Below are 12,895 nucleotides of genomic sequence, written 5' to 3' on the forward strand. Positions count from 1 at the left end.
TTGATAATTCCCAAATGAGTAACTAAAAATGTATTATTAAAAAGTTTAATCTTGCATGCTTTCAGCATATAAATTTATTCCAATATTTTTTATCAGCATTTTTTCTATTAACTAAACAAATACTTGCATAAAATTTTAAAAAATAACATTTACAATTTCATCATATTTATAAACATTTTTATAATAATATGATATAATTTATATCTATAATAAATATATTCCAATAAACTTAAAAACAATTTATATATTTAATATGCAGGAATAATCATTAGCATTTTTCTGTAGAAACAATAGTATATAAAGTTTATAATACAAAATTATCCAGAGACTAATATATTTCAAAATATCTTAATATAAATTTTAAATGTTTAGCCATTCATTTATTGAATCGGATAATTGTGAAAAATATATCAAATTAATCTAGAATTAAATTCATATTATAATTAAAATAAATTTTAAATTTTAAAAAATTATTAGACAAACAAACAAATAAAATGTTAAAATAAAAAATTCTATCTAAAAACTATGTGACAATAATTTTTATTTAGTTTATTAATTTAAAAATAAAACTTAACTTTTATAATTTTGTTATATTATGGTATAGTTTGTTTAATAATTTATAACAATAACTTAAAATAAATATTTTAGTTGTAAACAATTTGTAAGAGTATATAATAATTACTAATTATTTGTTTTGTGCAATGAATATGTGACAACAGTATAAAATAGATTTAATGTAATATTTGTTGACATTTATGATTGACAATTTTTCGGTAAATTAATTTTAATTTAATTAAGCGCTTTACTGTTTTTGTATTCAAACAATTGCAGTCAAAAAGAGATTATAACATTATTTGTTACATATGTACAGTATATAACACATACGATACTATACTAGCACATTGCACTATAATTGTGTAATTATTAATTAATTCATATAATTAACCTTATTTTTACAACTTAAATTTTATATTTGCTGTAATTATTCTAAATAAAACTATTTGTTATCACAATGTTAATTGAAAAATAATTATTTTACGAGAAAATTGTTTGAAAACATTAACAAGATTTTAAATACATTATTTACAGATTTACATTTTTTATTTAATTATTAGAATATACAGATATTTAATGTTAAGTTACTTTAATATATTTAACTTTATTAATTATATTATTTTATGTTATAGTATAATAAATTTTTGGTTTATAATATAAATAATTAAACAACAATTACTTCTATATTGTATTATTATATAAATTAATAAATAATAATTTAATTTTTTTAAATCAGCATAATAATATTTACTTGCAAAAATATATGTTTAGTAAATTATTGAGAATAACATATTTATCTATTATAAAATAAATTATATAAAATGAAAAATTAACTAAAGATAAATTATATTTAATAATAAACTACTGTAGATAATGGATTTTTAAAATTTATCATTATTTATTGATATTTGTATATCTAAACACTTTAAAAATAATATTTACATAATGTGTTTTAATACATTTCTGTTACTATGCTATTGACGATAAAAATTGTTTAAATAATTTTTGTTATACAGTAATCAATCTTTATTATTTTGATAATTTTTTTATTTATTAAATTATTCTAAAAAATATTGTAAATAATATTTAACTAAAAGTAATCTAATAAACAATACGTTTTTTTGTTATAAAAATTTTATTATTATAATTTATGTGAAATAACAATTGCTGATTATAATAATTTGATTATTATCTATACTTTTTTATTTTAAAATAAATAATCTGAAAAATAGTATTTAACATGCAGTATTTAAGCTGTAACTTAATATAAATATTATAATATTTTATAACAAATAATTTATATTAATAAATGTATGATATAAATATTGTAATTTAAAAATATAGTAAAATTTAGTATGGTAGTATGGTATCTAATATTTTTAAAAAATATTCAAGTAAATACAAAACAAATTTTGACAGATATGATAAAAAATAATGTAATGTCGTAAACATTATTGTTAAATAACGGAAACATTAAACATAACAATATTATTAAATAAAATTGTTGTTTAATTTTGGGTCTAAATTGCGTCAAAATGGACCACAAATTAATGATACGAAATGACATTATTTGGCGTCAGACGAGGTTTTTCGTTCAAAATTAAATTTTTTGATGAAAATAAAAAAACAAATAATAAAATCAAAATAACATTTGACGAGCTATTTGTGTATAAGTGTATATATGAATGTATATATATGTATGTATGTATATATGTATATATGTATGTATGTATATATGTATGTATGTATATATGTATGTATGTATATATGTATGTATGTATATATGTATGTATGTATATATGTATGTATGTATATATATGTATGTATGTATGTATGTATATATATGTATGTATGTATATATATATGTATGTATGTATATATGTATGTATGTATATATGTATGTATATATATTTATGTATGTGTGTTAGTGATTGAAAAAAACATAACAGTTTAAATAAAAATTTATTCCAATTTATATTTGTTACAGTAATACATAAAAGTTAGACAACATTTTTATTATTAAACTTTTTAAAACTTTTTTTTAATAAACTCTTAATTACTGTAAACATTTTTAAGTAAACATTTTTTATAGAATGTTTTTAATTTATAAATATTTAAAGAATAATTATTATAAATAATTAAAAACAACAATATTTTTAAATGTAGGCGTTGTGTTTTTTGCTAAATAAAATGTAACTATAATTTTGTGTGTGTTACAACTATCTTGTAATGTTAATCATTATTGTGATTAGTATCATATATACTAAAATGTTATCTATCTTCTCATTTTAAATAATAGATGATGGATTACATAATAATAATAAATAATAACATTGTAATGTAAATAATCTATAATATTTCATTTACTGATAGAGCATCCAATTGTATGGACACAACAACATAGAGATAACCTGATATCACTAGATTTGAAATAATAAAACAATTGTAAGATTTAAAAGAAATTAACATTGATTTTGTTTTCTCTATTTTCCATTACTTTTTGCACACAAATTATCAAATGGTCTGATATTTAATTTTGATCAGACATTAGCTATACTTTAGAGTTAAATATATTACAATATACACTACAGTAGTATATTAGTTGAGTTTATAGAGTAATATACTGTGAATGATGTGATTTTTCAGTGTAACCCTATATTCTTCATCACTAAAAATAGCAGTGATTAGCGAGTTTGACAATAATTGAAACCATCTATTGACAGGTGTCTAACATTTTTAGGTTAACTGTATCTTAGTATTGATATTACTTTTCTTGTAGTATGTTTAGTCAACATTAGTAAATTAATTAAACTTAAAGTTTTATTTTACAAATATAATATTTATAATGGATATATGATTTTTATTAATTTTTTTTAAGTATGATAAAAATTTCAGTTTTAAAATTAAAATTACTTATTATTAGTAACTAAATAACATTATATACAAATTATAAATACTAATTTATTATAAATTATTCTCTATATTATATATAATAACTTATTGTATTAGAAATACGATATTCACATAACATGAATGAAAGTATTTTGTGGTCTTAACTATAGAATTAAAATGAAGTTTATATATTAAGTATAATATGAAATCATTGATAATTGAGTTGAATGCTTGTAAGCATATAACCAATGAATTAAAATATATTTATATATATATTCCTTATAAGATATATATAGAGTATATAATATAGTATATAGTCATACATATATAGGCAATAATATTATAGACTTTAGACGCACAACACACGCATCCATACATTATATTACATTACATTCACTAATCGTAGAGATTCTGAGCTCAAGAATTACAGAATTTGTTGGCTTTTTCTGTCTCACAGTATATATAAATCGGTTGAAAAGTCTCTCAATTTCTCATATCACTAAATATTGTGTTAAAACCAACTTAAGAGAAAAAGCTTATTATACTCTTATAAGTATATATAAATTATACACACAATCTATATACATATATAATAAATATTAAAATATTGATATATATATAATTATTAAAATATAAACTTATTAATTGTATAATAAAAACTTTTTGATATTTTTTAAATATTATTTTTTGTTTTTAGTTTTTTATATTTAATAATACAATAATTACCAAACATACATATCTAAATATAAAATCATGTTTAATATAATAATAAGTGACTTTATGTGCAAACGATTATTGATATTATTGGCTGTAATCATAACTATTAACATTCAACAATTATGCGGCGCTAATAATGTTGACGTTTGTTCCCATTTATTGAAAAATCTTACAATTAATAATATCAATAATAATAATAATACTAAAACAACGACTACAAGTAAGTTTATATTTTATAATTATTTTGTTAACTATAATACTAAAAGTATAAAAAATATACTCTAAAATATTGATTTTTTGAATTATATTTAAATTCTTTTTATTAATTATAAAGTTTAAAATAAATATGCAATTTGCTTTATGTTTGTAAATATTAAATATGTAAAAAATTTATAAAGTTTTTTTTTAATTTTGTAGTTTTAAATCAATAAAAAATTATAGTTTGGTTGTGTATTATTAATGATTTAAAGTTACAGTTAATTTGCAAAACAATTACATTAAAAGCTTTCAAAGTTTCCAAAACTTATTTTATTACAGTAAAATCATTAAATTTGCTTAATTATCAATTATTTTAAATTAACATTGGTAATAAATTTTATGTGTAGCTTAACAAATAAAAAATTTTAATTATAAATTACATTAGATTTATTTGTGGCCCATAGCTATTGACAAAAAATTTTTGACGTACAAATTGATTTGTTATCAAATATTTACACATAATAAACAAAATCTAACACTCATTTTTAGTTAATACTGATATATATTTATTAACTTTTATATTGTATAGTAATAATACATAAATAACATTCAAATGTCAAACAGATTTTACTGTTTGACACAAATAAACAATAAGTAAAGCAGAGAAAAAAAGAAAATATTTTTTACACATAATATCCAAATAAATGCAAACTAATATTAATATATATTGTATATATTTAAAAATTATATATTTAACTACAATACATTATAGTATAAATTAAATTTTATTCGATTTTATTTTTAAAATATTATTTATAAAAAATATATTTTTCATATAATAATGTAAGTTATACTTTTAAATTATATATATATCTATATATCGTATATATGTATTATAATAAAAATAAAAAGATCAGTGCAATTTTATTTCAAATTATATAAGGCATTAAATTTAACAGCAAAAAAACTTGAATTTTTATAAAAATATATGTGATGTGAATATACAGCATTCAAATAATTCAGTGAAGCCAATGATATCACAAAATTATACATAAAAAACCCATAACAGTGTCGTATTAAATATCATTGAATACAAAATTTGTGGTTTACTTTTATATCCAATTTACAAAAATTTTATAGATATTTATTCTCAAATTAGAGTATAGTTTAAACTGTTGATGATATCTATATATTATAATCATAGATTATAAAATTAAAAAACATGTTTTCTACTAAATAATACATTACTCGTTTGAATTTTAACGCACCATAATTAATATATATTAGCAGATTAATGATTTAAATTATAAAAAGAATAATAATAATATAAAATAAATTATTATAATGATAACTAAATATACATGTACTTTACTTTATATTTACTTTATATATTATGATATACTAAATATAATATGCAATTGTATTTGATTTAATGTTAATCATTTTTATACTACAGTAGTATTTATATATTATCGAAAGTTCTAAAAGCTATGTCAAACAAAATGTATTTTAAAAAATATTTACAATTTTAGTATATTCATCTATTGTTAGAAAATTTACTAAAATTTTTATTTTTTATATATTAATATATTACAGTAAATACAGAATATTACAGTACTTTCCAGAATTTAATTAAACCTTTCTTCAAGTTTAACTTGACTTTTCATTTGATGATACCTTAATAATATATATTAATAGTTACAGTATTTATTAACTAATTATTTATTTAAATTCTTATTATTTAATATAAGTATTTAAATAGATTAATAAATCATTTAACTACTAAATAAATAGAAACTAAAGTAAATATTAAAGTATATAAAATGATATTAAATGTAATAAATATAGTATAAACTAATATACAATATAGTAATAAATTATATATTATAGTATAAGATTTTATATAATGTTATATTATTTAACATAACAAATTTGACATTAAGTTAATTTTATACATTATATCAAATTTCATTTATCATATGTTTATATTTTTATACTATATATTGTATGTTTCATACAATTAACATTTTATTAAGATCCAACAATTAAAATAAGTATTATATGAAAATTATATAATTTAATAAAATAATATAATTTTAATTAAATATAATTACATCATTTGTATGCTTTTCTATTGCATAATAAATGTGTTAAACAAAAATTTAATGAAATCTATAATAGAAAATTCGTTAATCTTCTGATAATCTTTTATTAACTAATTATAATTTTAATTAAAAAATTTATAACATAAATACATTATTTATTTTTATATTTTCTATACATTTTATTATTAATATATCAAGTGATTAGTTTTCATTACTGATTCACATTATACAAAAATAATTAAACAAACCTTTAAGAAAATCTTTTTATTATTTAAGTAATAAAATGGATATTTAAAAAAAACATGAGTTATGACTAGAGCTAATGCATCTTCGGGAGTTTAAATTGTCAAAATCGGTCGGGAAATCGGGAGTAAAAAATGACAAAATCGGGAGATAAATAGGGAAATTAAAATTTATTTATTAGCTATAGTACTGATTGTAAATAATTTATTTATCACGAAATTGGTTTATATTAGATGAAAAACGCATTTATTTCCAAATTTTAATTTATTATTTAATAATAGAAATAAATTCAACTTAGATTTTAAACTACAATTTATCTTGTAAACTATCATGTAGAAAAACATAAATTATGTAGTTTAATACCTATGTTTGAGATATTTTTATTTTAATATAATAAAATTTTTACATTTATTTTCTATAGTGTGCTTTCTGATCATACAAATTGTCTATTTCATTGTTATTGAGTTAATATTATATCGGATGTGCAGTTAATGTTTTACTGATTATGTATTTAATTGTTATTTATTTCAAAATTTGTCTAATTTTGACAAAAATCACACTTATATACAGTTTTCAGGATTTTCCCAAATAATACTTAAAATCGGGAAAATAAAAAAAACAATAGGTGTTTATTTCAATCTAAATATTAACATAATTGTATATCGTAAATATTAAATATTAAATTCCCGACGATTTAATATGTAATAAAATTTAGGTAATTGCCTATTATACATAGTTCTAGTTATAACTTAATAACTTATATACATGTATAAAATTAATGCTTGAAAAAGTAATACAAAATCAAGTAATTTATAGATTATTATGTATTATATTTACATAATTTTTTCGTTATTTGTTATACTCATTATTGATTTTAATGGTTTACAAGTGAAAAGTTTTAACTAAAGTGTTTATTAAATATCTTATTTGCCTTAATTATACTTTTAACTATTATTTGTTTTTTTAATAATAACTTACTTATAACTATGAGTTACTTGATATAAATTGCAATAATTTTGTTGTATTGGTTTACTGAAACAAATATGTGGACTTCAAAAACCCTTATGCATTAAATGCATTGAGTGCTAAACAATATTATTATTATTATTATATAATTTATATAATACAGTTACAGTTCCGACATATGTTTATATAAGATTATTTATTTTATATAATTACAATACACATGCATTAAGCAAATTTAATAAATAAGGAGTATAGTTACTGTATATATTTATATATAATCTATGTGTGTGTCCACATTAATTAATAATAAAGAGTTTCATTATATATATATATATATATATATAATAAATATTATAATTATAAATATAATTAAATTTTATATTTTATTTATATACTAGTTATATAGTGGTATTTCTAGTATATTAATTTTATACAAAGAACTATATAAAAATAATTCAAATATAATATGTAAGCTAGATTATGTTAAAAAATTAAGGTACTGTATAACGTTGATAATAATAATAATTATTATTATTATATACTGTTATGCTAACAACAATCATAAAATATTTAATGTAAAAATAATTAGTAAATTTTATTTAAAAGAATAATTACAAACAATGTTTCAATTAACATAAAATTATTTATTTATAAAATAAAAATCTTATGACATTTAAGCGTTTAATAACAAATGAAAATCATTTTCAATAAATCTTATACAACTATTTATGTGATAAAATAACAAATTTGTATCAATATATGCTATAATATATTTATTTATTTGATATTTTATATAAACATTAAAAAGTTTACACACATTTATATCTGATTTTTAAAGAGATTAGTATTATTTTTTGATGAGATTTTGATGTTATATTGTTATTTACATTTTATACGTTTATAGTTTTAATAATATTTTTTATAAGACAACACTTGAATTTAAATGTCTAAACTTTTTTGTTTGCATTAAATATTTATTATTGATATTACTTGAATGCTAAGCAATGTATAAAATATTTTATTTTATTATAATATTAAAGAGATAAAAAAACATATTATTAAATAATTTTTGTTTTTTGTTTTTTTCTGAACAAAATCTAATATAAATATTTGTAATACTATTTAAATTAATGTATGTTTCAGCGATACCCTCAAACAAACTTAACATAACAAACAATCAGGAAATTTATAAATTATACGCCAATTGTATGAAAACACGTTATGAGAAACAACAGCACAGAAATGCTAACATTAGTAATAACAACATTAATGGTGTGGACAGACAACGGAGGTCAGTACTGGAAGGGGAGGGAATGCGTTTCAAAAGAGACCCTATACTTGATGAGGAAGGTATGAATTTTCATATATTTATACCGGTATAGTCATAACATAAAACATATAATGCAAACTAATTATAAATTATTATATAAATATTCTTACAAAAAAACAATATTCATTTCTTATAATTTTGTAATTGTTATCAAAAATATATTTATTATAATACTATTAGAATTAGTTTTTAAATATATATTTTCAATCTCTATAAGGTATGCGCTTCAAAAAGGACAGTCTATTGACTGACGAAGGCATGCGATTCCGTAAATCTGTGTTAGACGGGGAGGGAATGAGATTTCGCAAAAACGACCGTATTTTGGATGAGGAGGGCATGCGTTTCAAAAAGTCAGTACTTGATGGAGAGGGTATGCGCTTCAAGAAAGCATCGGTTTTGGATAATGAAGGCATGAGATTCAGAAAGTCAGTCCTTGACGGCGAAGGTATGCGATTCAAGAAGGCATCAGTTTTGGACAATGAAGGCATGAGATTCAAGAAGGCGTCGGTGTTGGATAACGAGGGGATGAGGTTTAAGAAGGCATCGGTGTTGGACAACGAAGGGATGCGCTTCAAGAAGGCATCGGTATTAGACAACGAGGGGATGCGCTTCAAGAAGGCATCGGTATTAGACAACGAGGGGATGCGCTTCAAGAAGGCATCGGTATTAGACAACGAGGGGATGCGCTTCAAGAAGGCATCGGTATTAGACAACGAGGGGATGCGCTTCAAGAAAGCTTCAGTTTTGGATAACGAAGGGATGAGGTTTAAAAAAGCGTCAATTTTGGACAATGAAGGCATGAGATTCAAAAAGTCAGTTCTTGATGGCGAAGGGATGCGCTTTAAAAAGTCTGTATTAGATGGAGAAGGTATGCGATTCAAAAAATTGATGGCCAACCAGTTAGCCCGACTTCGCAAATATAATTATCTACCCATAGATGAGTTTGCCGTAGACGAGCGCCGGGACACTGACGGTGGATCCAGTAGTGATATACTTGAAGGTGAAGGAATGAGATTTAAGAGACAATTGATTAATGATAATAGGTTTTTGACAGACAGTAGTGGTAGGAACTACTTATTAAATGATAATAATAATAATAATCTAAATAATAATTTACTTAATCATAGGATCAGAGAAATACTTGTGATTTATAGAAGAAAATGAAATGATTTTTAAAATATAATTGAGAAATATGTCTATTTATAATAATTAATGTCATTATTTTTTATAAATTTTGTTTGCTTTGTTTATTTACTTAATTAAAATTAATATTATACGTATAAAAATTGTTAGACAAGTTATAAGATTAAATTATTAAATTATTATGTCATTATTAGTATTTTGCATATTTTATCAATTTTATGCTATAGTTAGTACTGTAGAAATAGAAATAATTGCAAAAAACTAAATTATTTTATTTATAGCTTATTTTATTACATTATGGTATATAATAGATATTAATTTGTAATTCAATGACTGGATGATATTGTACGCTAAATAAGATATAAATATTAAATATATTATAAATATCATATATGAAGTTTGTTATGTATAAATAACATTAAAATGAGATTAAATATAATGGATAAATATTATAAATAACTTTTACATTGGATTATGCTTGAATTTAAATTTTTTTTATTTAATGTATATTATCATTATAAAAAATAAAAATTTTTATTTTTGTTAAATATAAAGTAAACTAAACATTTTAAGCTAAATAATTTATTATTTATTTATTTGTTTATTATTAACATATGTAACATTTTACTAAATTATAACAATTTTTAGCAAATTTTATCACTACAAAAAATTGCATGCATGAATATTTATTGAATGATTAAATTCATTGTTATAAATATTTAATATTTTAAATATATTTGTTTGCGAAATGTATAAAAATAATGTGTTACTAAAGTCATATTTTAAATAATATTTCATTAATGTCTAAATATTATAACTAAAACTTATTATCTATTAATAAAATAATACAAAATTTTGAAAAATTACTAAATTGAAAAATGAATATATTAATATTTGCATACTTTAACTTTCATTTTTATATAAAAAACTAAAATCATTTTCTTCTAGTTATCATAAATAATAATTATTAAATAAAATTTTTCTAATCTAAAAAATATGCTAAAACTTATATATTTCAAATTTATATATTTATATATATATATAACTTAATATTCATAAATTAAATTTATTTTTTACAGTAAACGGCGAGTCAAAGCATATGAAGTAATGATTAAAAATGTTATTTAACTCATCGTTAATTAATCAATCATTTATTAATTGCAATGTAATTTTAAATAATTAATATATAATTTAAGCAATTGATCATAAAAAACAAAAAATAAAAAACAATTATTATAATTATGATTAGGATTATTATTGTTATTCTCATTATTATTATTATTATTATTGCTAAACTTGTCATTTTATAAAATAAATAAAATGAAACTAAATTGTAATAATTATGTAAAAACATTAATTATTTGGTTGGAGGGATAGGTGTTTAGGAAATTACGACAAATATTCCTTAGTTATTGTATTGTTTATTATAATTGGATTAATAATATAAAGCCTAGACTTATAGTTACTGTTATAATGAATAATCCATTGAAAATTTCCTTAACATTCATACCTCCATTCATATTGTAATTAAACAATCATTAAAAAAACAATAAAAATTAATTATTATTGAGCATTGAAAATAAACTACAGTATTATAATTATTATTATACAGTAATAAGTTCTCTATGTATATAAATATAAATTATGCTTGTTATTTATATTATGATAATTATATTTTGTTGAAATAAAAAAATTATCTTGATAATAATAAACTTTTATTATAATTTGTTAATATATTTTTTCCTCTCTTGTTCTCTCTTTCTTTCTATATATATATATACATAAATTAATAAAATTTAATTAATAATTAATAAAATGCTCAAAAAATTAATAAATAAAAAATATAAGAAACAATACTTTATTGTTTGTTTAAACTTTAAACTATTGTGAAAATTTGATGGTTTATTGTACAGTATTTTATATACATTTTGATTGTAACAGTAATACTCTCTATATTTGACAAATTAATGCTTAAGTGAAATGTTTTATTCAATCAATGCCTACAATAACTGCAATCAATTAACACTTTTATAACAAAAAAAGCTTAATTATTGAAACGTGTGATCAATTGATGTATGTTATTGTCAATCACTCATTGATCACAAATGGCCAGAAATATTAGTTATATAGAGTTGGACAACATGTCTACCGTCGGGGGTGTCATTAATCAACAATTTAATGACACACTGTCTAATTTGTCTCCCATTTCTGAATTAGCTGTGACTGATCACAAACCGCAACAGTATGATAACTTTTGGCTTAAAACTTTAGCTATAGTGATGGCACCGTTATCTTTGACCGGTGCTCCCGTCCTAAGCACTACATTAACCACTGGACGATGTGAGGCCACTAATACAAAGCAATGGCTAACATATCTATTCAAACGAAACGGTGTGTTATCACTGATTAATGTGTTATTAATGGTAATAACGGTGTTATTGAACGCATGGATGTCATACCTAATGATTGATATTTTGCGACAATTGTTTATTATCGGTAATTTTGACGGCAATCTCATCATATCTATGGGCTATTTGTTACAACTCGTGCCGATTGTTAGCGCAGTTGATATGCTTTGGATGAAAGGATATGTTATGAAAAATTTGATTTTAAAGTTAGATAAATCGCTACCCGTTTGGCCCAAACCGGTCAATAAAGTCAGTGTTATCTATAAGATAGTGACTATTTTGGTGGTCATCATAATACTACATGTGATAATACTGGTGACAAATGTGGCTAAATTGCA

General features: G+C 20.0%; 1 protein-coding gene across 1 annotated transcript; it reads left to right on the forward strand.

Annotated features, from left to right (window-relative positions):
• Window positions 1-4,225: 4,225 nt before the first annotated feature.
• LOC128963973 (uncharacterized) lies at window positions 4,226-11,341 on the forward strand. Its single transcript, XM_054310525.1, has 4 exons — window positions 4,226-4,384; window positions 8,820-9,026; window positions 9,224-10,006; window positions 11,229-11,341. The coding sequence occupies exons 1-4, from the start codon at window positions 4,228-4,230 to the stop codon at window positions 11,255-11,257; spliced, it is 1,176 nt and encodes a 391-aa protein (XP_054166500.1). The 5' UTR covers window positions 4,226-4,227; the 3' UTR covers window positions 11,258-11,341.
• Window positions 11,342-12,895: the final 1,554 nt, after the last annotated feature.

Source organism: Oppia nitens, unplaced genomic scaffold (genome assembly GCF_028296485.1).
Source record: "Oppia nitens isolate AA-2021 unplaced genomic scaffold, nextdenovo-longstitch-racon4-pilon3 scaffold8_pilon_pilon_pilon, whole genome shotgun sequence".
In the NCBI taxonomy this organism is placed as follows: domain Eukaryota; kingdom Metazoa; phylum Arthropoda; class Arachnida; order Sarcoptiformes; family Oppiidae; genus Oppia; species Oppia nitens.